General features: G+C 38.0%; 3 protein-coding genes across 3 annotated transcripts in view; 1 reads left to right on the forward strand and 2 right to left on the reverse strand.

Annotated features, from left to right (window-relative positions):
- Window positions 1-1,055: 1,055 nt before the first annotated feature.
- LOC134414735 (cytochrome c oxidase assembly factor 5) lies at window positions 1,056-4,097 on the reverse strand. Its single transcript, XM_063149764.1, has 3 exons — window positions 3,912-4,097; window positions 3,423-3,506; window positions 1,056-1,357 (listed from the first exon to the last, which is right to left on the reverse strand). The coding sequence occupies exons 1-3, from the start codon at window positions 4,011-4,013 to the stop codon at window positions 1,316-1,318; spliced, it is 228 nt and encodes a 75-aa protein (XP_063005834.1). The 5' UTR covers window positions 4,014-4,097; the 3' UTR covers window positions 1,056-1,315.
- A 67-nt stretch (window positions 4,098-4,164) lies between these two features.
- UNC50 (unc-50 inner nuclear membrane RNA binding protein) lies at window positions 4,165-9,048 on the forward strand. The gene is made up of 6 exons (XM_063149766.1): window positions 4,165-4,233; window positions 4,949-5,232; window positions 6,093-6,213; window positions 8,051-8,190; window positions 8,267-8,368; window positions 8,895-9,048. The coding sequence occupies exons 2-6, from the start codon at window positions 4,953-4,955 to the stop codon at window positions 9,029-9,031; spliced, it is 780 nt and encodes a 259-aa protein (XP_063005836.1). The 5' UTR covers window positions 4,165-4,233; window positions 4,949-4,952; the 3' UTR covers window positions 9,032-9,048.
- Window positions 9,049-9,064: 16 nt separating this feature from the next.
- Window positions 9,065-26,329, reverse strand: part of MGAT4A (alpha-1,3-mannosyl-glycoprotein 4-beta-N-acetylglucosaminyltransferase A) — a 77,806-nt gene continuing 60,541 nt past the window's right edge. Inside the window, exons 13-16 of the mRNA XM_063149765.1 lie at window positions 18,476-18,554; window positions 16,112-16,178; window positions 15,017-15,129; window positions 9,065-14,852 (exon numbers count right to left, since the gene is read on the reverse strand). Coding sequence (XP_063005835.1) covers window positions 14,826-14,852; window positions 15,017-15,129; window positions 16,112-16,178; window positions 18,476-18,554 — 286 coding nt within the window. The 3' untranslated portion in view covers window positions 9,065-14,825. The remainder of the gene's footprint in view (window positions 14,853-15,016; window positions 15,130-16,111; window positions 16,179-18,475; window positions 18,555-26,329) is intronic.

Here is a 26,329-nt window from a genome sequence, read left to right on the forward strand (position 1 = left end):
TACCATTCCCACTCCTCTCTCTAACTGACATTTCAATACCTGCCATCTGGCTTTATATTTATTTTAGTACCTTTTTTATGTTTTTCCCCATGGAAAAGGCTTGTGAGTAATACTTTGGAATTAGAGTGTTAAGATAAAAATACTCTTATAGACATAAATTATCATTTTAGTGTACATATAAAGCTAATATGGTAAGTAGGCTGTGGAAAACAAAGGGTGCTTACAGCACTTGAACAAATGAACTACCTTCCACATGATCAACAGAACACAGAAATGTGAAATCAGAGTTAATTTAGGTGACAAAAAAAGTCCTACACACACAAGGAATACAAACATTCTCTGACTCATTACAGAACAGTTGCTTAAGACAGACAAAATTAAATAGTCAACATGTGCTCCTTCACTTAAGTCATCAGTTTTAGAAACAAAAAGCATTGCATACATCTGTTCAGACTGAATGTGTATCAGACACTTGGCTATAAATTCAGCCAAGAAAAGAATTTACTATGGCTCTCTCCCCTCTCACTATTTCCTCATCTCACTTCTAATCAGCTAGTCTGATTTGAGTTTCCACATGTAAGAGTTACCATTTATTTCTTAAAGGTTTGACACTTAAAGAGGTGGGGACACTGAAGGAAGAAAAAGGAAGTGTTCCTCTGGAAAAGCAGGTCTTATACAGAACCAGTTAGCATTTACCACAGTCATGGTTTAAGCACTATTTAATGCTTCTAACTCCCATAAATCCCACTTCCTTAGCAGTGTGGGACTGAAAAACAGCACCACTCCCATCTATTACATGTTTATTGGGTAGCAAATTTACTGGAGAGGAAGCACCTTGCACACACATTTCACAACCTTGGTCAATTCCTCATCTCTGAAAACAGTTATATTCCAAGAAACCCTCTGAGATACTCATCTACTAAGGAAACTCTTCCTCAACACATCAAGTGTTGTTCCATACCTTGTATTATTTCTAATAGTAAAAGATTATCAGAATTTACAGTAGAGTCACAAATGACAACTTTACTTCAAAACAGAATTACAACTTCTGCAGCTTGTTCTGGATTTCACATTTTTATTGCAAGTACATGACAGGTACTCATTTTGGCCAGAACTTGTAGCTTTACGCTTGCCTTCTTTTTAACATTTAAATGCACATCCAGGTCAATCTGTTGGAATACTCAGGAGTAGATACCTTCCATGAAAACACTGCATGAAAGGATGCAGCAGGTACCATCTTCTTATTTTAGTCTCTGTTTTGTGTAGAGTGCTGATGAACCCCAAATTTCCATGGTGAGATCTCTTGACAAGGACTTCAGTATCCCTTCCTTCCTCTGAATCTTGCCCTGGTATCCAACTGAAAATTGAAGACCATACATTATTATAGAATGTTTGTGCTACCTTGGCACTTTTTAACATCAGAACAAAGGCCAGAATAAAGCAGAAGAAAACCAGTGATGTAGCCAACAAGCCACAGGGCATTCTGATGAAAGAGGCATTATATGATCTTAAACCTCACACAAAACTAAAATTATGTGCTAAGTGCCCTATGTGTTCTGAAATAAACAACATAAATGATAGAACAGCATAGTAGGATGGCAAGGAACCCATGAAAAACAAGGTAGAGTAAATCTGCTTAGATCAATTTTGCATATATAACTGATAAACTGGAGGAGGAAAATTCAGAGCTGGCTGAAGTAGGAGTCATACAAATGTCTGTGAGGAGAGGGATAACTTAAATACACAAAGTTTCTGGAAAAAACTAGACATAAATCAGTAAAAACAGAAACAATATTCAGCTTGTAAAATCTGCAAGTTTGTTCTTGGCAATTACAGAAAAAGCATTTAATGACAGGCAAACGAAGATGGTAGAGCTAAAATAAAAGCCACAGTGCAGCACTTACAGAAGCTAAACTGCAAGTTCTCTTCCAAGGCAGCAGAAAAACATACTTTGATTTGGGAGAATTATTCTGAACTTAGCCAGTCTTGAAGATGGCAGTGACAGATTGCAACTCAGCCATATTCTGATATTAGACTGAGGAGGTTTCTTTCACCACCATTAACTAACCCTCTCCCAGAATTCAGGGCAGCAGCAAAATTTGTAAAGAGCTAGAGTCACAATGACACAGCTTGTCCAGTAACCAAACAGCTTTCATTTTAAACCTTGGCCCTACTTCAACATCTCTGATAAGACTTTCTGTTTCCTTGAAAAGAAAACAGCATTGATACAAAACCCCTGATGATGATTTCAGCATACTGCAAATTATATCTGTATTAAGTGTCTAACTTGGTTTCACACACTCTTTAAGTTTCATTATTACAACAAATAACAAGTTTGGCTGAGCATGATTATTGAAATTTAAAGAATTAACAGGACAAGAAAAACTTCACTCATCAGCATTAAATTCAGGAGAGTTAAATAAAATCATTTAAGAGCCAAGCCTCTTCCTGCATGACTGGAGGCATTTAGCTAGAAACTTAGTTTCATCAGGCTCCCTTAACAATCCACAGACTGAAAAATAGAGACACATCAACTGGAGACACATATGCTGCTACTGCAGTTTTATATAGGGATTTCAAACTTCCAATATACAACATCCTCTCATAGACAGAAATAATAATTTAATTATTATTACGGTTTATTTTACGATTAATACGGTTCAGACAGAAGAGGTACAAAAAGCTGCCACAACAAACACAAAATGGAAGAAAAATTTAAAATATCATTTCAGCTGTACACTCTTTATCAGATAAAAATGAGGCCTGCACTTCTCCTGTTTGGAAAGTGTTAATACCATCTTTACCACATCTTTAATATGTTTTAAATGTTATGGAAACACAAGCAAAAAAATCCTGGACAAGGAAGTCCTATCAAAATACAGAAAACTTTATCTAATTACATTTTTAAAAATGATTTGTCATTTCCATATGGGATAGTTCATTATATTAAAAAACAATCTGTTATTTATCATGAATTCTAGTACTCCAAGAAAACTAACGACTCTACATGAATTCAATGCAAGATCCTGCTTTAACAGTGAAAGTCTTACTTCATTTAAATGTTCTCTATATAATTTTTTACAAAGATCTTACAGGCAAAAGACAGCTTGATGATATTTTATCTTACAATTACCTGATCTACTAATTTTTAACCCAAAACTTTACTAAAAATAATAGTGAAAATACCTACATCACTACCCGTGACATTCCACGCCTAACGCAATTTAAAAATGTTTTTTTCCAGTTTTTCCTACTCTACATCTTCTTCATGAGAACTGAGTACAACACCCATAGTTTAATCAGGATTCAAAGGCAAGAGCCTGCTTAATGACATCCGCCTTACTGAAATAATGTTTTCTTAAAAAGAGATGGAATAGGACAGGAAACACCCAGGCCAGTAGCAGAACACACACCGCACTTACCATTGATCTTTTGCATGCAAAGAATGTCACTTGCAAACTCCTACAGTGTCCTTCCCTCAAGCATTGTTTAGGGCTTTTGTTCTCCTAGTGGATGAAAAAAGAAAGATTAAAACTTTGATTTCTACAGCTCATCAAAGAGACATCAAAACACCTGACAGAATCATAGAACAGAATCACCGAATATTCTGAGTTGGAAAGCACCCACAAGGATCATCCAGCCCAACTCTTAAGGGAAGGCCAATACAGGGACGGGACTCATGACCACGTTATTAGCACCACGCTCTGGCCGACTGAGTAATACGGGTTAGAAAGAGCCTTTGAGGATCATTTACTTCCAGCTTCAGACAAGTTCACTGGGGATTTCGTTTCGGTACGGTGATCTGCGCTCTCCTCTGGAGCTGTAACTCCCTAAACTGCTACAAACAAGAGGCAAGAAACTCAAAAAGGGCGACCTGCGGGTTTTTGGCCCGGAAGGGCAGCGGCGCTCACCTGCAGGACGCAGGGGCTCTCCAGCAGGCACTGCCGCAGGTCCTCCCTCACGCCGCTGCAGGCGCGCCCGTCCTCCTCCTTATCCTCGTAGTACTTGGGCATGGCGGCGAGCCCGGCGCTACGCCCCGCTGCCACCCAAGCTGCGGACCGCCGCCGCCATCCCGGGTGCTGGGGCCGCTTCCGGCGGGGGCAGGAAGGGACGGGGCGGCTCCGGGAAGGATCCCGAGCGCCTGCGCCGCGGACGGTGCCGGAAGGCTGCGGGAGGCGGCCGCGGTGGCGGTGCCGGGCGGGGCGGGGGTCGCGCCGCGGGCCGGGGCAGCAGGTGAGACCCTCGGCGCGGGGCGGGACAAGGGGGGCGCGGCGCTGCCCGGCCCGGAGCTGAGCGCGGGCCCCGCTGAGGGGGGGCGGGTGTTCGTCAGCAGCGGCGGCCGGGCCGCTCCTGTGCCGTGAAATCGTACCCTGTAAGGGCTGGAAAAGACCGTGAAGATCATATGGTTCCAATCCCCGCCGTGGGTAGGGATATATCCCACTAGACCAGGTTGTTCTAAGCCCCATCCAGCCTGGCTTTGAACGCTGCCAGGGTGGGGGCGTCCACAACCTCCATGGGCAGCCTGTGCCAGTGCCTCATCCCCTCCACAGTAAAGAATTTCTTCCTTGTATATCACCTAAACTTCCCCTGTTTCAGTTTGTGCCTGTTACTCCTTGTCCTGTCACTGCAGTTCCTGGTGAAGTGTCCCAGCTTCCCTGTTTTCCCCCTTCAGATATTGGGAGGTCCTAGGAGGTGTCCACACAACCTTCTCTTCTTCACGCTGAACTGCCCCAACCTTCTCGGCCTGTCTTCATAAGGGAGGTTCTCCAGCCCTCTTACCAACTAACTCCACGGCCTCCTCTGGACCTGCTCCAACCAATGTCATTGTTCATGCCTGTGCTCAGTTTTAGTCACTTCAGCATTGCAGCCGTGGCATGCATCACGTTATTTTATTTGTACCCCCCACTGAGTGTAAAATCAAACACATCTTTTGAAACTCTTTCTTTAGCAAGATGCTGCCAACCACGCTGGTTAATTCTGGGAGCCAGGGCAATGGTGTGCTGAGCCGCAGAGATGCTGCGAGGCACACGGCCGGAGCAAAACGCTACAAGTACCTGCGGAGGCTCTTCCACTTCCGACAGATGGACTTCGAGTTTGCGCTTTGGCAGATGCTTTACCTGTTCACTTCACCACAGAGGGTTTACAGGAACTTTCACTACAGAAAACAGACGAAGGACCAATGGGCAAGAGATGATCCTGCTTTCCTTGTGCTGCTCAGTATCTGGCTCTGCGGTGAGTGCGGGAGAACAGACAGCATAAGGAAGAGGGAGGGAAAGTTTAGGGATGAACGTTTATTTTCCTTGTAATAACACACACACACAAAAGGACCAATCTGTATGGATGATTTTTTAATCAAAGTAGAACAGAAGAAAAAGGACTAGCCTTTTTGAAGTTAAGGTGGGAAGTAGAAATTGGAGTAGGCTTAAGTAGTACTCTGTAGTCTTGAGTTGATCTCTCCATTGCAACTCATTTTCTGTTGCATTTTGAACTGCACAGTTCACTGTAACTTTACAGACAGTAAGAAAACCCTATGCCACATGGCAATGTTTTTGTTTAAAAATACTGAATATTTGGTTTACCTGAATATTATGGATAAAACATTGTTTTTACCATAAAAGCCCTGGTGAGATTCTGTATATTGCAGAATTAAGCTATAAAAAAGTGGCTAATGTAAATGACTGAACTGCAAATTCAGTATTGTCTCAGTTGCCTTCTATTAAATAGTGTATTCCTGTTCATAATAGAAAAACTCTCTACTGAGATAGAATTACACATGTTGTTTGGGTTAACAAGGAGCTTTTATAAAATAAAGAATGTCCTATTGTAGCATTGTCTGAATTTTTTTAAAAATAGTTTGGGTGGAGCATTACAATTGGACCCAAGTAGAGATGAGTGTTCATATTATGAATAAACTGCATTATATATATTTTTTCATGGGAAAAAAACCCCTGAGCTGTTGGACTGAAAATCTTGGGGGAAAAATAAAAATGAAACTGAGATTTTATAACAGGATACAGTAAAAAAATCCATCAGTTTAAGATCTTATGCTTTTATTTCCACAGCTGACTTTAATGATCTTTCTCTGCTTTCAGTGTCTACTGTAGGATTTGGATTTGTGTTGGACATGGGGTTTTTTGAAACAATAAAACTGCTACTTTGGGTTGTATTCATAGACTGCGTGGGCGTGGGGCTCCTGATTGCAACTCTGATGTGGTAAGTAGTGATTTCTGCAGCCAGGTTCAGTATTGCTGTTCAGACACAGAGTCCTCTGCTGTTTGTGAGACACTAGGTTCTTTGTTTTGGGTAAACTTACACTAAATTATTGAATATATGTTTTATGCTGTTTGTAGTAATTGTTTCAAAATGATGCCTTAAAAAAGATATATCTCTTTCTTTACTATTTCCTACAAGGTTAAATGGTCAGAAGGTCTGTATTTTGATTACCATTCCAGCTTTTGTTTCTTTCATCTTGAGCTGGTTAATGTTCAGCAGTAATGCCAAATTAAAAAAAAAAGGTGATTAAAAAAAGAAAAAGCTGTTCAATCAAAATAATGACTGAAGAAGTCAAGTAGTGTGAGCCTGAGGATGATTCTGTTTAAGCAGGGCCATATACACTTGGCCCGTGCTTCTTGCTGAAGATTGTAGCTACAGCCCCATCTGTTCTGTCTTGAGCTTGGCACCTTTTTGCTTTGTTGGTAGGTGCTGCCTGTTTTATCCTTTCCTGTCCAGAGACTTGCAGGAGCAGGTCATTTTACAATCCAGGCCTAATCAGCTCCATAGATGGGTCCTGCAGCAGTGAGGGAACCATGAAACTACAGGAAGCCACTGTTTCTGGGCTGCAGCAAGGGGAGGGCTCAAAAACAAAGAATTTTTATTTTACAAGGAACTTAAAAAAGCAAGGGCATGTAAGAGTTTTTAGGGATGGAGTTGACATCTTAAAGTGATGGTGATTGAAAAAGGGATAAATCCTGACAGTGGGCTCAGGAACTCCTGCTTGTAATTGCAAATTGAGGATGAGGTACATAAAAGAAACATAGCTGATAGAGGAAAGGTCCACTTGACCTATGCTCCTGTCTGGGACAGCAAGCCATAAATTGCTTGGGTAAGAGCTAATAGTACTGCTCCCTGCCCCCATCCTCCAGCAATTTGTGCTTCAGGATGCAATCTCCTAAGCCAGGAAGACTTCAGCATCTGCTGGTTTTGCTCTGTCTTTTAGTCAGCTTCCTGCAGGCCTCAATACCAGTCACCTGGCCCGAGTGTGGTTCAAGTCCCTTCTTCCAGTCCAAGCTCTTCTTTTTTCCCAAAAGTTCCCCCCCTTCCTAATCAGTTTGAACTGCTTCTTGTCCCACCTCTCCTCACCTTGCACCCAGGCTCTGCCTCTTTGCAACCCTATCCTTGGCACAAAGAGTCGGTCAAAGAGGAAGCTTCCATGAAAAATCTGGTCTCTTATTTCTGAGCATGTATTGACTTCTTGTTCCTCCTCTGTGAAGGATAAATATTTTGATGTCAGCAGAACTTAAGCTGAAGGAAAGAGCCTTGAGGCTCATTCAGTAGCCTGTAATACTGGGCAGTGCACATTGCATTTGCACATCTTTTCAGTAATAATAAGCACATGTTACGAGCACTCTCTTGCCCTCCTCCTGTCCTTGCAGTGCATCAGTTCTCTAGAGATCAAATAACCCATCTCTGTGTGAGGTGTGCTGATCCTGTAAGAGCACTTCACTGAAGTCATCTCCTGGTGTGTACAGAGAGAAGTGGCAGCTTGTGACTGATAAATTGTAGCACTGATCTCTTCTTTATAAAGAGGTTTTGTTTCTGTGTTACCTGCGGGGTATTTCAGCTGCCTGTAGCATGCAAGGATGTGATGACAGTTTTAACAAATCCATTTAACAATAGTCTGGTCTGCATGATTCTTGCACATTTTTATTCCCAGATAGCAGAAACTTTATGGTGGAGCACTGGGATCACGTATGACTTACTACATCAAACCTATGTTTTGTCAGCTTTATAGATTCATATTAACAACAGTCTCAAATATCTTTTCATGTAGGTTCATTTCAAATAAGTACTTAGTGAAGCAGCAGAACAGAGATTATGATGTGGAGTGGGGATATGCCTTTGATGTACATCTGAATGCTTTCTACCCTCTTCTAGTCATTCTGCATTTTATCCAGCTGTTCTTCATCAACTGTAAGTAGAATACTTTGAGCTCTCTGCTTCAAAATGGTGCACTATCAAAACAGCTGAGAGCAGTTATCTCTTGCAGATGTCATAATTTCTGATTCTGTCATTGGGTATTTTGTTGGAAATACATTATGGCTGATTGCAATTGGCTATTACATCTACGTGACATTCCTAGGATACAGTGGTGAGTAACATCAACTTTTTCTCTATTTGTTTGACTAAAAAGAAGAGCATGTTTTCAGGCTATTAATTTCATCTTAGCATATTATTTGTAAAACAGAGGCTTAGCTGCATTTTGAAGTAACTCTTTCTTTGTGGTAAATGAAGTATGATAGAAATGTACCAATCCATGTTTTCAGCTGGATGGACATCTTAACCAAAGAATTTATATTCTCTACCTCACCAAATTCCCTTCCTGTATTAGTCCTGTAGCACCATAACTTAGTTTTGTTGGATTTCCTCTGTAAACCCACTTGAAGATGTTTGCATTAGATAAAAATTCTGTAATGAGTTTAAGACCATAGTTTTAGGTAAAAGAGTTCCCCAAGGCATGTTGAGATAACTGTAGGGCTAGCAGGGCAGAGATGTCTGAGGAGGACAGCAGAGTAGAACTGGTTTTTATTGCTGCCTTGCCCCAAGGCTACTTTACATGACGTGCTTTTTTCAAAGAGCACTACTTTATACTTGTTTCAATATTGCTTCTGTTTCAGCATTGCCCTTTTTGAAGAACACAGCTATTCTTTTGTATCCATTTGCACTTCTCATCATGCTCTATTTGATCTCATTAGCATGTGGATGGAACTTCACCAAGATGCTTTGTTCCTTTTATAAATACAGAGTGAAATAAAACCAAGACTTCATGTATCTAATGTTTATTTTGTTTCTACCTTAGCCATTTTGACAGTAAAGAAAAAAATTAAGAACATTTTGTATGTAAATGGTTGTAAATTTCTCTTTATTGTAGATAATTGTGTAAAAAAGTTTGAAGTGTCCTTTTTTATTAAAATATTTACAACAGTAAACATGTTAGCAATTTTGTTCAAATACTTTCGCAGTACATTCCTAAAAACAAGTTACTTGTACATTTCTGTAGCTTAAATTTAACTGCAACAAGTCTATGTAGCATAACTCTTACTGCAGATACTATGCACATACTGGCATAAGCTCTACATTATGAGGGGTTTAAGTGACACCAAAAAGCAGTTTTATTGAAGAGTAATATTGGAATACCTTGCCTTGGGACTGTGTGAAAGTACAGATCGATAGTGTTGCGATGGTAAAGCAACAACTGTCTCAAGATACAGATCTGTCCTCTCCTTGTATGAGAGATTGTGAGAACAGATTTACTTCAGTGACTACTTCGAATATACATGGACAATTCTGGCACACAGAAGAAACAGTGATGAAAGGCACAATTAACATGACCCATATCAGGTTTCCAAAGATAGCAGCAAGTTTTAAACCCAATCTCTAGCAGTCCAATGGGTATTACTACATCCACCATTCTGAGTGGCAGGTCAATCAATGATCATGGAAGGAAAGTACAAGTTGGTTTGGCTACAGGGGTGGGCTCATGGCAATGCCTGCAGCTGTGAAGTCCACAAGGCAGAAGTAGAAACTGACCATCACAAACAATACCTTATGGAAAGTGAAAATGACAGCTTTCCAATGCAGTGTTCAGCATGAAACATGAGCACTGGGATTCAGGTTCCAAAACAACACAAGAGTAAACCGGTTACAGTAAGACAATTTCAATACTAGAATTTGATTTCTAAGGAAAAACTATAATTTATCTTAAAATAGCAAATATGCTGGCAGTGCATCTTACAGTACTGTGTTTTTCAGCCACTGTTAAGGCTTGAAGAGATTCATGTTTCCCTCTCAGCACATGCTGAGCAATGTTCTCCTTTAAACAAGGAAAGCAGTGAACTGCTGATCCATGGAAGGTGAAGGATTCCAGTCAGGATCTGCTCCCTTCCTGGCTAACAGCACAAGCTCCTGTCCTGCAGGCAGCTGCAGCCTAACTGTACACCTTTTCCCTAATAGGAATTCAGGCATCACTGATCATCCACTTCAGCGGTAAAAACACTTCATATTTAGTGCCCCATGGTGCAATACCATTGAAGGACTCAGGGCCTGTGTACCTTCCCTTTAGAGATATGAATGGTTTTCCCCTTGAAACAACACTTCCTCATTCTCAAAATAAAGCTACTTCAACTTCCAGCAGTTCACTGTTTACAGCAGAATTTAGCAAAACCCTTTAGAGACCACTAAGGTCAGAAAGGTGACACTCAGGAATAATTCACCAGGTCTCCATAGGCTGTGTGTTGTACATCAGCAATCAATGTTAGCCTGAAAACACCAGTTGTTTAATAGCTTTTCAGCCTTATGCTGGTGATTGTAAAGATGATTTAAAAACACGAGGACTTTGTTTTTTCCCCCCTTTCTAGCTAGAGTTACTTGTTCTAGCTTTTTCAGAATACATCCTTCCTAGTAAGAACAAACGTAGAACCTTGGGTTCATATATTTTAGGGGAGCAAGGCTTGAGAGGATTTCATTTTTCTTTTCCCCTATGACACTAAAATAATACTTTCCAAGTTGGAGGCAAACTACAAACTACTATGATACTTCATCTGGAGCAAGTACTTTCAACAAAATACAAAGATTACTGAAATTATAATATATCTGGAAAAAAAAAACCCCAAAACTGGTACACAGTTTCCAAATTTTTCCAAAGACTAATCACACTTCAGCTCATTCAAGGAACTGTGTTTCACACAGGCAAAGTATAAATTGCTTTGCTCTAAACTGACTCAAGGTATTTTAAAACTGCTTTGAAACAGTTAGACAAGCAGTGATAGCAGACAACAGGAGACTCCAGTCTTTTCTTGGTCCATGAATCACATTTATCTATCTGAATTTTTCTAATCCATCTTTTTAGTACCAAAAAAAAAAAATATCCATAGGAATTTTTTCCATCAGTGAAAACACACGATTGAGATGCCTGCAAAAGCTCAAAGCCTTATACAGTGCTTTAGAAACACTCTAATTATCACATCCTGTTCACATTATTTACAAAGTGTTCAGTAGCATGACCCACTGAATGAGCAAAGCAAGATTATACTGGCAGTCTTGTGTTTTCTTGGTCCCAAGCAATCCTGATCAGCTCAAAAAAGCAAATGTTCATATCTGTCAGTCTGTTTGGCATCCAGTATAAGAAGTTCATTTGCCCAGGTAATGAAGGTTTCTGGCTATGCCTTTGGTTTCACAAAAGTTTGCTTTACTGGAGCTTTAACAGCATCAGGAGGAGCTAACAGGAGTACAGGATAGTGCAGTTTTTTTTCAAACACTTTCCATTATCGGATAACTCTAAGATTCAGCGGCCTCGAGGGGATTTTTAAGGTGACAACAAAGGAAGTTGAATACATTTAGGGAAAAACTCCCTCAAAATAGGTAATAGGTTTAAGATGCTGTTTAAGATCTCCTGTGATATTATTGTCCCTTACAATGGAGATGTGCAGGAAACACCTGCCCACTGGTGCAGACCCAGTCACAAACAGTACCCAAGCTAAAGGCTGATGAGCCAAACAGCCCAGGTGTTTTTACTTCACCATACTTCCAGGAAGGAGTCTTGCACCACTTTAGCCTGATTTGAAATTTAAAAGTACAAAGCCGAAAATAGCTGTCTGCAGAAATAATCTACGTGATTACACCAGCTCTGAATTTACCTGGATCTATGAAATATAATTTGTATTGATAATGTGGTACATTTTGTATTTGATAATGCGGCACATTTCTCTAGAGAGCCTATAAGCTCAGGAACACTGAAAGCATTGAAGCAGCCCAGAGTATTTTCAACTCCTGCTACTACAATGCAATAAAAATGCATCAGTCTTTAGAAAGCAACGCACATTTTACCACACACTAGTTTAATTTGTTGTCTTGGAAAAATTTCTTCTCAACATTTTTGAAAACTAAATCTACTACTAACCAGTCTTGCAATCAATGTGGAACGGGTTCTGTGTATTTAAGTATATTAGCAGTGATTCATCTTAACTACTGTGAAATGTCAGGAACAGTGATGCTTTTAGAATAAGCTCACAGGTTTCTTACATAAATAGTACCAGTAAACTTACAGACTCACCGAAAAAATGGAAAAGGTTACTGTCAACAAAACTAATTATATTCAGAAACTGCAATATCTAATGTATTTCTGCAGTCTGGATTGTAATAAATAACCTGCATCATTCATTCACAGACACAGCTGAGAAGAAAACCTAAACACTTTCTCAGACCTTTGCTAGCTGATGTGTGATTAAAATAAAAGCTGTTGCATGTTGGTAATTTGATGGCAGGGCATTATACAGGAAACAAAAGGGGCTGTAGCACCACAATAGGCTAGAGTCATACAGGATTCAGAACCCAGTCACCCACATTCCCAAATCTAAGAATAAACTCCATTTATGTGACCAGTGTTTAGCTTATGCCCACAGCATCTATGGGCAATACAAGCTTTCCAAGTAACATTTTACTTACATCACCTGATGCAATCAGGAAAAGTAAGCAAGGTCCCCTTGGTGTCTAATTTTTCTTGAACTTACACCAGTCAGTCTGAACAGAAGGTCTTGCTCTGTGTACAGATCTTGTCTTCCCTGTGTCCCCAGGCAACGTAGCTAAACCACAATCACAACAGTCTGTAGAAGTAGTTAAGTTCTTCAACTTGAATATTGCTGAATTGTCAAAGCTATGGCACAATTCTCCAACAAGGCAGAAGAGAAGACAGGTTGACACTATAATCCAGTGGTGCTTGCAGTGCTAGCAAGGCAGCTTTAGGCTCCTGCCCCTTACAAGCCTACTGTGAAAGGGAGCCCAAATCTATCAGCTGAATTTTAATAGGGAAGTACAAGTTCAAGACCCCTGCTCTAGATCAGGGAACCTGCAACAGGTTTTGTGCATCTGTGCCCTGATCACAAAGACAATAAAGGTCTTTTCCAACTGAAGTGATTGTATGATTCTGTGTTGGGGGTAGCAGAGTGTGGTTTTTCCCAGAGGGAAAGCTGGCCAGCTTTTGAGATGTCAGTTCCAGGAGGCTGGTTCACAGCACAACTGACAATAGCCAAGCCAGCATGGATGTCTCCCTCCAATGTCAATCAGGCACTTCATTCCTATTAAGAGGGAGGAATTCCTGCCTCTCTTTTTTCCTGGCCATTTCTGACTAACTGAAATCTTCCCATCTTCCCATGCCTGAGTCCTTACACATAAGCACCTAAGCAGAAGGACTCTCGAGAAAAGCAGCAGCATTAGTACTGCAACAGTTCCACTCTGATTGTAATCCAGACCACGTTCTGTTCCTGGCCAAATTTCTGATGCATTTAAGATCACTGTTGTTTCCCTTGACACAAACAGGCAGGCTACTAACTCGAGGCCAAATTCAGTTCCTACTATAAAGTTGGTGTGAGTTACCACACTGATCCATAAAGGAGTCAAACTAAGACCTTGATCTTAAAGGAAGGAAGAAAATAAACTGTAACTACTCACTAATGTATCCAAAATAAATGCTGCAATAACAGAACTTTTTAAAAGGAGACCTTTGTAAATCAAATGTATCTACTGTTCATTCTTTTGATAAAAGGTAACCTCTTGTCACTCCAAAGCAAAACTGGAGAATGATTTTCTTCAGTACAGAAAATGAATTTGTTCAGCCTAGGAAATGTTTACAAATATTTTTAGAAAGAACTGGTTTGGAGTAAAAAAAAATTCTTCTAAAATGCAATGGATTAAATCTAAAATTACTGCAGATTTAGTACATAATATGAAACAAGACATTTCAACATGCTTTTTATGTGGCTACAAACTGTACATAGTGGAATTTCATAGCCCCAAAGAATAATGCTCTTCAGAACTCTGTTTATGCCTCTGAACATTATTCAGATTCTGTGTATAAAACTACATAATTTAGAAACTTAATCTTGTTTTGTTTTTTAAACATGGCAGTATATTTGAAATATGGTATTAATTTATGTTTGCATCTCCAAAGAAAAATGTAGAAAGATAACTTAAACTAGAGAATTCATAAAAAAACTATATCAATTTAAAATTTTACTGCATAAAAATATGTACTTTTCAAATTATTTTAATAAATTAAATATCCCTAGCATTTTTAATATATATCCCTGACAAGTCTATAAAAGAGGGTTCTTGTTATAGAAAATAAATGGAACTCCGAAAGTACCCCCTTCATAAAACTTATTTAACAATAATTATATTTTTTTTTCTTCAAGGAATGTAACAATATGTACAACTCTATATTACTATACTATCAAAATAGTACAGGTTAAGCGTAGCAGGGTTCTGCAACCATAAGATGGTAAAGTCACATTACAGTGGAGGACAACCTGGGCCTCAGACGAGCATTATCAGTGTGGAGCATCAGTTTCTGGATGGATCAGATAAGAAGGGGTAAATACAATCTTCTCATCTACAGTAGATTTCACAAGAGGTAGAGTTCAAGTGAAAAAGAATGACATTTGGAATAAGGTGCATGCTCAGTATTTTCAATTCGTGACTTGCTAAGGATGTCAGATTTTATAGGAAGAATTTTCAAGAATTCTTTCTTTTTCCTCTAAAGCAGATTTCCATGATCAGTTTGTAATCTTTTTAATATGAATCTGAAATAGAGAATAAGAAGAAATAAGTCATGGTTTAGTGTATTACATTTCTCAGTAATAAGAGGTAACTATTTTTAGTGTTAGCCACAAGTCTGAGCTTCCAAACAGAATGAAGAAATCTCCCATTCACCGGTTATGTTTTTCAATGTTCTACCATCTCTTACCTCATTCAGAATTGCCCAAACGGCTGAATTTTGTATCACTGAAAGCCGGAATGATGAAATAGGATTTAGGCTGGGGTCAACTGTTCCTTCAGCTACACCGTTTTCAAACTTCCCTGCAAAAGTACATAATTGAGTCCTGTTCAATAAACTGAAGTACAAAATCCAGAAAATGTATCTGCAGTATCACAATTCACAGTATCACAGTGAAGCCAGTATCATTCCCAAAATAAAAGGCAGTGAGTGATTTTGACATCAGATCCAGCAGCAAACAATACATGGCACATCATCAGCACACACAGGATTACACATAAGAATAAAAGCTTTGAAACTGTCTAAAGGCATTAACACCTGAAACTCTGTGAAGGTTTTGGCACAGGTACTCATTTAATATCACAGAACTAATATGATGCCTTTGGCTTATGTGTTTTTAAATAGGATTAAGGACAAGGGATATCATTCATGCATAACATATTCCTATTTAAAGCATCTTCAATTATATTAGGATGAGTAAGAATTCAATTTAAAAGCCCAGTTAGACTTTACAGTTAAGCCATATAGACAACTGAAATTTATTATAACAAAAAAGGTATAACAGGATTGCCCAAACTGTGTCCAGCAACTAATTAAAATTCATGTGTAAAATTTCACTTCCTAGACAACATGTATCCAAGCACCTTCCCCAACAGCCTCTTGGCTGTTGAAATGCCAATTTCATCCTGTGATGAGACAGCTGATTGTCTATAGGGTGGGTTCAAATCCAGGCCAAGCACACAACTCAAAAAAGCACTTGTGCAGTCACAGGACAGAAGAGGTGATCTTACAAAACCTGGAAAGGCCTCTGTTATAATCCAGGTGATCAGTCCTGGCAGAAAAGCTGGATGTAGCTGCACTACAGCTAAGAGTCACAAGAGATCTCTGTTCAGTGCATAAGTCTTTGAAAAGAATTACTGGACACAGCATTAAATAAAGCCTATGGGGTCATTTACCCAAAAATGAATGATAAAAACTCAGGTTTAGGTTTGTTTTGTTTTTTAATAAAGATGTCTATGAGAGTTGCAATAGTAAGAATACACATTTTTTTCTACTGTTACATACCTATCCTGAAGTAACCATCCTCTAAGCGTTTGTCTTTGGTTTCTTTGCTTAATACCAGTTCTTCACTCTAGAACAACAAAGCACAAATGAGATAATTTATTTTGACATATGACTTTGCCAGAGAAATACAAATGTGTGTGTGCACTCTTCTTATATATTCAGCACGCATTTTTTCCAAATAGTTAAGAACAAGCCTGGAATATAGTTCTTTATAGCCTTACAGAAGCCAACATTAAAAAAAAAAAAAAAAAAAAAAAAAAAAAGAAAAGAAAGAAAAAAAAGAAAGAAAAAAAGAAAGAAAAAAAAGAAAGAAAAAAAGAGCAGCAGTGTTCCAGAACTGAACAATTCTTGGCTTCAAAGGAGAAAAATCAAGTTCTCTAAGTGCCCCATGAAACTTGCATGGTAACTGCCACGTGAACAGAATACTTAGCACATACTGCCATACACAGTAGGAGACAAGCAAAGGCAGGACCTGCCTTCTTTTTCTATGGCTTAATAAGAGCTTTCTTTCTTGGACAAATGAAAACTTACAGTTTACTTTTTGATCTAAGACTTTGGGTGAGATAGAAAGCCATCAGACCAGTGAGGGAAGGACCACAATTATCACTGCCTCACTATATGAATGGGAATCAATCAGTTTTATTAAATAAGCACAAAAAAAAATTTGTAGAACAGATCCTGAAAAACAGCTTGAAAATTACAACCATGATCCAATACTGAAAGACCCACTCTAAGAATTTCCTAGGAATTAATTTAAAATGTTTGGCAAAATGGACATTATATTCATCAGCTTTCTTTTTTTTTTTTTTTTTTTTTTTTTAATTCCTATTTGGAACTAAAGCTGCTGAAAAAGTGGTGGGAAGGTTTTTGGTTATTTATTTGGGGGGCAGGTGTTTTGGCTTTCTATGTTGTTGTTGGGGTGTTCGGGGCAGGTTTTTTTTATAGATTGTCTTGAGGGGGTTTTTAGTATGCTGCTTGAAACCCAGGCAAATCCAGGCTGGGGGTACTCTGGTTTCTAAGGGTTTTTTGTTTTCCTGAATTCTACTAAAGGAAGATCAGGGTTAAAATATTTGAAGGAGTTTCTAGGTCTGCTGAAGTCCAGAGTGGAGAAACAGGGCCCTGAGAAGCTCCTCTCCTCAGCTGACATTGTTTTACTGACAATATTTTCCTCTGACACCAGTGGCTTAGGAACAGGCCAGATGCAGAATTTCCTGTTTACCTTTTCCACAAATTGCATCAATAGCAATAGAACCCTGCAGCATTACTTCTTTAAAGAATGCTCCAGTGAGGGACATTCCACAGCCAAGTAAAGCCAAAAAAGAGATGCCTGCTGCACATTTTTGCTTGTCAGCTTGTGCATTCTTGTATCTTTAGCTTGGATGAAGTGAGGGCTGCTGCTGTTTTTTGTGGTTGAATGTATTTCCACAGGTCTTGAGAAACAAACCCCTCAGATCTTATGATATATTATCCCACATGGCATGTTTTATAATTGGAACCAAACTAACAATTTTCTTTTCAAGGATGGGAATAGTAAGAATTTCCTATTTTTGCCTGCTGTAAGGAAGGTAGACTAGGAAAATGGAGATGTGAGTAATCCTCCATGATTACTTACTTAAAAAAATAGATTAAAAGAAAGTTAAAAAAAATATTCAACTTACAGCAATTTTGGCCTAGATTTCAAGATTCCTACAGCAGGTATATGGGGGAAGGCAGAGATATTTTTTCATTTTAATATTAAATAAAATAAATTAGTCTGAAGTAACTTCTTAATCCTCTCAGTCTTTGTTATATAAATAGGTAGCTGTAGTATCTAGCAGAAGAAAAAGAACCCCTACCATCTGACTTCAGACAAGAATACACTTTAGATAATGTAGTACTCTCCTATGGTAAAACTGGCTTATTTATGGGGAAGAAACATCAGAAATCAGGAGAAAGGTACACATTCTGTTTTAAGAATCTAAATATTTCCGTATCTAGTGGGTTTGGATGTGTGTCAATCCCTGAACTAAGATTTTTTTACTAAGTCAAATAGTAGATTGACTTAGGTTTCCCATTTCCCAAAATACACAGGAGAGGGAAGACTGTTTATTTTTTTGTTTAAAATAGTAGCAATGAACTGGAAGAAAATGACCTTGTTCACCTCGAAATTTCCAACAGCACTTGTATCAGACTGCACCCTGAATGAACATTTGAATAGTTACAATAGTCTTCTGTGAACATATCCAGTTAAAAGAAGGAAAAGTATCAGAACATCAAGTTCATACAGTTAAAAGAAGCATTTATGTCTCCTCACTGTAAAGAAGTCAAAACAGAGGCTTTGCTTTTATTCTGTAATGGAGAAGATACAAATCAAAAATTTTGTACCTGAAAAGGCAAAACTTCTACAGTTGTGTTTAGAAGTATGTCTCCTGGATGCTCTGGATTGCCACTGTGAAACAAGTACCTATAAATGAAAAGGAAAACAAAAGTCAGAATCAGTTGTGTTACTGTCTTTCATGTTAATTGTCACAAACACATGTTACAAGGATAAACATCATTTTTATACTGAGCCTGCATCAGCTGGGGATAAGATGCTTTCACATATCACTGTAATTGGAAGGGGTCAAGGTTTTCAGTTGCTAAAGAGTAGTTGGGCAATATTTTACACAGGAAGGGAGCTTGCATCATGTGTAATTTGTGCATTACACAAAGCTGTGGTCATAACTGCCTGGCACACACTGATATCACCTCCTGAAGCAGGAGCCCTGCCCTCCTTCTGCCTCTCCCTGTGCCCACAGGATGAACTCTGCAGATCCTTTCTGAAACAGTTCTGGGAACTTAGCCAAGGCAATATTTTGCCAGGTGAGTGTTCCCCAAGTCCATTTCTCCACAATAAGTTCACTGCAAAATCTCATTGATTATTGTGCCAGGAATTCCCAACTCACATCCACACCCTACATGTTACCTGAATTCAAACTTCTATTCCAAAGGCAGATTTATTTAAGAAAAAAATCCCTCAAAAAAAAAACCAAACAAACAAAAAAAAACCCCAAAAAACAACAAACAAACAAACAAAAAAGCCTGGTTTTGACATGTATACACATACAAAAAAAACTGTACCTTTTTAAACCTGTTCAAGTCCCCATTACTCTCACTCAGTTGTGCAATTAAATTTCTTTTAATTGGACAGAGTAAATATGTTTGAAGCATTATCTAAGCCATCCCTATCAGTATCAATCAGTGAAGTGTTCAAATTCTAGCTGCCTGCTGCCTGCTCTGAACAGCTTTTGCAGTACTGCACATGTGTAGAATATGTTACAAAAGAGACAGTTAATTCCTCTTTCTTGATATGTGACAGGAACTTCATGTTATTCTGAATATGTATTATGTAAACCAGTAATAATATTTTTTTACCACTAGGTGGAATCAATGCTTGAAAATTGTTCACTACTTGCCATTTTTTCTAGTGGACTGGAGTTAATTCAGATTACTGTCATAAACTAATTAGATCCTACACCTACTCAGATGCCACTTTTAGGAAGAATATTTTACTTTTATTAGGTTTAAATGAATATGTAAAAATCTATCAACACATTTCAAATCTTTCTTCAATTGGAACTTAGATGGTACTTACTGTTAATTTCTCTTCACCATTAAATATGTCACCAGCCAGAGACAAAATTAGTTCAGAAATTATCACTTGATTAAAATTAAAAACATTATCTGAATTTGCAATTTATTAAGATGCAGTTAGAAATGTAAATTCCAGCTTGTCGTTATCCAATATATCTAAATCCAGGCTGAATATCTGCCATTAATCCATACTTCATGGCAACAAGACAAGTAGAAAACAGTGCTCTGACTCCAGCCCAGAAATGTCTGACCCCAAAATGATAGAAGTATTTTAAGAATGTGCACACACTTGTAGAACATTTCTTTTATCAAGGCTCAGAAAAGGAGTAAAACCTCAATAGAACTTGCGATACAAGAAATTTACACTGATTTCTATTCCATTGGTTTCAGCAGAACTGCACAGTTGGACTGGAAAACAGAACTGGACTAAATAAGCCTCACTACCGTGTCTCAAGAAAAATAATTTCCACACTGTACTTTAATGTTAGGTTAGTCAATTCCAAAGTATACAAGCTACCTAAAACCCACAGTTCTTCCAAAACAAATCCTGTGACTTTTTCTAGACATTAATTACATCCAAAAAACCCCAACAGGTAACAGTAATTATTTTCTAGGAAGATGCCTTCATTGGACATCTCAATAAAAGCAAAACAAAACTCTCTGGAAAGCTGACCAGAAAACCAAAAGTACATTCTGCTGTCTTTTGACCTAATAGATCTAACTAGTCATACTTTAGTCAGTGAGATATCCTAAGCAGTACTGGCCACGTTTTCTCTTGAAAACACTGACAGTTCAGAGGAGACTTAATTTAAAATGGAACTTGCCATCTAAGGTACTGCCATCAAAGGCTCCACCCAAACCACAGACATGCTGCTTTTCCTTAGCACTTAGTTCTGAGAGGACACACCTAAAAATCCCCAAAGAGACTCCCTGTGATCTGGGATCACTGTGCTCTCAATGAACAGCGATTGGCTTCAGAGGTTTGGATGGTTTTTTTGGGGCAAGCAATAGCAGTGAGGGTTTTGTTTGTTTGTGAGGGGTTGACATTTATTTATTTGGGTTTGTTTGCTTGTTTTTACAAACAACCCTGCAAGCACACAGCCACAGCCAACCATTTCTCCTACTGTGCCATCAGCTTTGAGACTGAGCTGCAGCTTCCCCTCCTCAGCAGTTGTCACTCCATTAGAGCAATGCACTCCTGGCACGGAGCCAGAACAATTTACAGCAGTAATTAATCAAACCTGATTTCCATGTAATCAAACCTGCTATTTTAGTATATTTTCTATAACTATCTGTTAATCCATATGCACACACAAATGTAACACATGCTCATGTCACATTTTAAATTATGTTTAGAAAGGAAGGGATATTTTTATATCTGAGCCTTGCTTCAACACTTGACAGATAACACCTACTTAGACATTAAAAGTTACACAGATTGAAAACAGAAGCCTAAATACACATACACAGTTAATCCATATCTATAATATTTTGTTTAGAACTAAAATTTACCAATTAGAAAATTTTATTAGAAATAAAATTTAATTTATGAACAAACAGATGTTCTACAGTTCCTAAAATAAGTGTCATTAGCTATTCTTTTGTAAAACTTGCTTTTCTGACAGGGTAGATTTTCCAATGGAGATTCTTTGGAAATGGGTTGAGAGAGTAAAACTAATTTCAAAATAAAGGTCAGTTAAACCTCCCTTTCAAAAACCCTTGAAATGGCTTTTAAGTAACCTATCTTTTCCTCCCCAAACCTTTTGGGTTTGCACTCTTTATATGCCAAGACCTTTTTTACAAACTTGCTGTTATGCTAGATATTTAATTGGACAAGAGAGTATTATCGGTTTCTCCCGCCCAGGTGGAGAGAAGACTCTTATGTCTCCTAACAAATGAACTAATTTATTCATCTGATATTTCTTAAGTAAAACAGACATTTCTAAAAACCAGAGACATTTGCAGGACATGTAGGGTCCTCATTAAATCACTAATGTAGAGTAATCCAGTTGATACCCAGAGGATTATGAGGTTGTTTCCTTTTATTTAATTCCTACACCAGTAGTAAGATGTCTGGCCCAATCCTTTTTTCTTTCAAGAGAAACACTGATTTATAACTGGACTGAATGACCTTAAATGTCTTTTCCAACCTAAATGATTCTATGACTCTATGGTTTTCAGACTATGGTAGGTATTTCTCAATACCTATAGTGAAGAACCTGGGAACAGCTTTGCTTTCAATTGCTAAATTATTTTGACACCTGTCCTGGGAACACATGACAGGCCATGCAAACAGTAAAAACATGTGCTTTTTTTCCCTGATTACTTAACATTTTTCTTAGGGTAGAATCACTAAGATTTCCTTGTCTACCTGCTGAAGGTAGACAAGTTAAACTTGTTAAACCTAACACCTTGTGAAGCATTCCTTCAAATAAAAATTCTGAAAGCAACGGATCTGTAAATACAGTAATCCCAACCAAACACAAATTCACCTAAAGTTAAAAACACCAAACCCTACTATTGCCTTATGGAATATTACTTCACTACTTTCTTAATTACAGAATTCAAACATGAACACAATTGAACATTTTGGATCAATGTCATCAGAGAAAACTAACTCAAATTTACAATTGCTAAGTATACTAATGTATCTGAATCTAAGAGAACCTTTTCTGCTGGCAGTGTCTTTTTAGAGCCACAGGTCAAAGATAATAAGGTATTCAAATACAGAGAAAAACCTCCTCTCTACCAGAAATAATTAAATTTATGAACTCACTACACATCTAAAATCAAGCCAAATAGAGGGGAAACGCCCCCAGCCAATAAGCTGAAACAAATATTCATGCACACCCTAATACACAAAGGGAGGGGAAGGTAGAAGTGTGATTATCATTTGTACGCTGACAAAAGATACCATTAGTCTGCCAATGCAGTTAACTATTTACAGTACTTTAAAAGCCCACACTCAGGTTCAGAATTCCTCCAATAGTGAGCACCTCAGAAAGATTCTCACCTTTTGTAACATCCCCCATAAGATGGATTCATCAATATTACTAATTTGAACTGCTGACTTTAATATTCTTTTAATAGTTGAATTTTTTCATCACCTGCGCTTTCAAAAAAAGCCCAAAACAACCATGCACACCTCCAGCCACCCCCTATCTTGCTTATAAAGGGATGAATCTCTCTTCCTTCAAGCATATCCAAGCATATTTATGCCCAAAAAACTATTATTCTCTGTATTACCCAATTTGACTTCTTTTACGTGTTAAAAAAAAATCTTCATTTTATTTAAATAAAGTGTCTATTATTTTTTCATCTATAGAAAGTGTTCTAATTACATGTTCTAATTAAAATAGAGCTGAATACACAACAATTTTATTAGTAAATTATGGCAGTTTTATAAAAGGAAACAGTATACAAAAATACCTTAAACAGCACAATTCACATCCACTGTCAATATGTCTGGGTTTTGTTTTGAAGGAAACGAGTTGTTTGACCTGATACTAAACCTGATTCTAACAACATAAGAATGCAGGCCTTTGTGCTCTGTAAACATCAGCAATCAAATACTTTCCTTCACATATCCTCCTTATGTTTTTTTTAGCTATCCGATGTATTTTATATCCCATTTTCAGAAAAGGAAAATAGGTAGGAAGGCAGAGAGGAAATGTTTCCTTCCATGTTTGAACAAATTATCCATAGCAACATGCAGCCTAAGAATTTTTAATTCTGCACAACATGAATTTCTGTAAAAGCAATATTCAGTCAGCAATTTTTTGGCTTTCTACAGATGCCATCATCCACTGCAAGAGTCATTATTCACCAATTCTATCCAGCATTTTTGATCACTGGATGCAAATGTGGCAAAAGAAAACTAATCTACCTCCTTTGTGTCACTTTCTCAGAATCCTAATTAGGAAGTGTTATTCTACTGTCACTGGAAACCAGTATTAACCATGCACTACTTCCTCATGCAAAACACAAACAGAAGATGAATCATTTCTTTTCCTTCTCTCAAGCTCAATTTATTCTCCTATTCTTCATGCCTCTTACTAAGTCATTTGAAAAAAATTGCTTATACTTCCAAATAAAAGTGCAGTTCCTCCAGTCTATATATATGCATTTGCAAAGTACTCACAATAGGTAAGCAATGCAGTGGAAGTTTTTTTAAGTATATATATATATATATATATATATAATATATTTTGAATATATATATATATACACATATATAGTTGTTATAATTCCAAATTTGGAAAAACTCCCCAAAAATAAACAAAGAAGAAATGTCCTGGTCTCCCCAAACAACTCAAAACAGAAAATACCCCCATCCTATTACCTTCTGTGCAAAATGCCTGGTAAGATTTCCACTTCTTCTGACAAAATGAGCCCGTCTAAGTGTCTTTATATAAACTGGGCTGCATGGTTGAGAGCTGTAAGGGTTGAATTCCCCATTTTCACAGAAGTGTTGACCAGTGCACCAAAAGGGCTGAGCTTTCTCATGTTTGTCAATGGACCACAAAGTAGCTTGAGTGAAGAAGTGATGGAAGGATACTGGGGAGTGGTCTGAGTCTGTTTTATGCATCACATGCCTAAGAAATATTTTTTCTCACACCACTTCAAAACTCAATCTGAACCAATGAAACCTGTGCCATTTCCTAACCCTCTTCACTTGTGCAGCATGTCTAGAAGGTATTTAGCTGTGTAAGAAAATCTCATTTTCTGGTCTACTCTTCTACTGTTTCCCAGACAAGACTGTGACATCCACTTTCTAAAGCTGCACTGTGTCTCTGGAGTGGGCTCACATCAACTGTAATAAAAATGTCTGGCATTAAATTAATCTTAAATTTTTCATTTTGGAGGTCATTAGGTTTTTTTTCTATTTTTTGGATAGGGTTTTTTTGTTTGCATTTTTTGCTGGGGGTGATTGATTGTTCTTTTACAAGGTTATTTCTGCTGAATTTTTAATCCAGTGAGATGTAGAAAGGCTTTGTTGGGGTTTTGAGTTTAGTATGTGTGTGTGTATGTGGGTGTATGCACATAAACATTTTTTACCCCTCCAGCTTGGCTGGGGAAGCACAGATAATTCCCTTCAGTTTTTCTATACACAGGCATTTGCCACCACTTGAGATTGCACTTGGGTATGTGACCTCATCAAAGGCTGCAAAGATGCAATTATGACATCTCAGAGACTCCAGCCCTTCTGGAAATCACGTGAAGTATTTTAGAGTATCTCAAGTGGCATTAGACATCTAACATTTTGGCAACAGCAGTAAGCCTCCAAGATTTCTGAGTAAGAACTATAAATCCAGGAACGCTGCCAAGTACACAAATCTTGGATATTAGTACCATTAAGGAAGAAGCAGCATGTCCTTGGCTTAGGCAGCTCTTTTCTTCTGCCTCTGATCCATACTTTGAGGGTTTTTTTCCCTTTTCATATGAAGTCCTGGCCTCATTGTTATGGGCAGAATTCCATGCCCAGAGCAAACAGCATCAGTGGCTGGGAGCCTGCCTGCCAAATCCCTGCTGTCAGTGCATCCATTTGAGGATGTTCTACTCATTAGTACAGAAGCTTATGCAAACAGAAAAACCAAAGTTCTCAAATTCTCTTTTATGTACACTAAAAGTATTATCCCACCTGAAATGTACTGACAAACACCAAAATATTTAAAATAATACACTCAGAGATTTTCAAATATTTCCTATCAGCTGGCATGACCATTACAAGCTTATAAAATCGTGTTGCACTTTAATAGCAAACATCTTTACAATCAGAATTAGAGAATTACTTCCAAACTATACACTCTGTGTTTATGCACTTACATGGTTCTTGAGTTAAAACTGCCCATAAAAGGTTTAATTCATTGGGCTGAATGGGAGGTTCTACACTGAACAGTGATTATGAACAAAGAACAGCTTCTACATCAGGCAAGTCACTGCTGTACTCATCTAAAACCAAAACAATTTTGCAGGTCTCTAGGTTTTGAATGGTTGGTACTGCAAAAGCATATGATGAGGAAGTTCTATTTCCAGTTTTGGAAAGCTGTTAGGAAGGTTTTTTTCTGATGTAATGCATTTGATCTTGTATGTCTCTAGCCACAGGAGGACTTCCATCCATGTAGGATGCATAGTTAATTATATTTTGGATACATGCAAGACTGACTGCTATGATACTTTTTTGGTAACTTTTTTGTACTTAAAAAAAATCATTTTATTTTTCACTGCTAGAGAACTTGTTTTAAAAGCTGCCTTTATTTTTCTTTACAAAATATCACGCACCCATCTGTCATTTTATGTAGGTATTTTTCAGCACTGTCACAATAATTTCAAAGCAGACAAAATAATGTATAACTTTAGTTACCAGGAGTCCAACAAGATACTATTCACACTCAATATATTGATTTTCTAGCTTAAATAGTCAAAAATATATTTTCTTGCATGACTATTAATTCTGTGTTGTGAGAAGATGTCAGGGGAAATATAAGTGAGGTTAGCATCATGTGTTCCCTGTGATCTCTGTGCCCAGAACACAGAAAATGAGATGAACAGTCTCAAATACTGCACATCCAGTATCTATGCCAATATCAGAGTCAAATATAATCT

Source organism: Melospiza melodia, chromosome 2, assembly GCF_035770615.1.
Source record: "Melospiza melodia melodia isolate bMelMel2 chromosome 2, bMelMel2.pri, whole genome shotgun sequence".
Lineage (NCBI taxonomy): Eukaryota > Metazoa > Chordata > Aves > Passeriformes > Passerellidae > Melospiza > Melospiza melodia.

What these genes read in the sequence shown, in the direction of transcription:
- LOC134414735 (XM_063149764.1), bottom strand. Translation starts at nt 4,013, where the DNA reads ATGCCCAAGTACTACGAGGATAAGGAGGAGGACGGGCGCGCCTGCAGC. An exon ending in AGAGCCCCTGCGTCCTGCAG is followed by an intron (nt 3,507 to 3,911) that starts GTGAGCGCCGCT and finishes TTCATCCACTAG; the next exon opens with GAGAACAAAAGCCCTAAACA. An exon ending in TTGCATGCAAAAGATCAATG is followed by an intron (nt 1,358 to 3,422) that starts GTAAGTGCGGTG and finishes TTCAATTTTCAG; the next exon opens with TTGGATACCAGGGCAAGATT.
- UNC50 (XM_063149766.1), top strand. Translation starts at nt 4,953, where the DNA reads ATGCTGCCAACCACGCTGGTTAATTCTGGGAGCCAGGGCAATGGTGTG. An exon ending in GCTCAGTATCTGGCTCTGCG is followed by an intron (nt 5,233 to 6,092) that starts GTGAGTGCGGGA and finishes CTCTGCTTTCAG; the next exon opens with TGTCTACTGTAGGATTTGGA. An exon ending in CTGATTGCAACTCTGATGTG is followed by an intron (nt 6,214 to 8,050) that starts GTAAGTAGTGAT and finishes CTTTTCATGTAG; the next exon opens with GTTCATTTCAAATAAGTACT.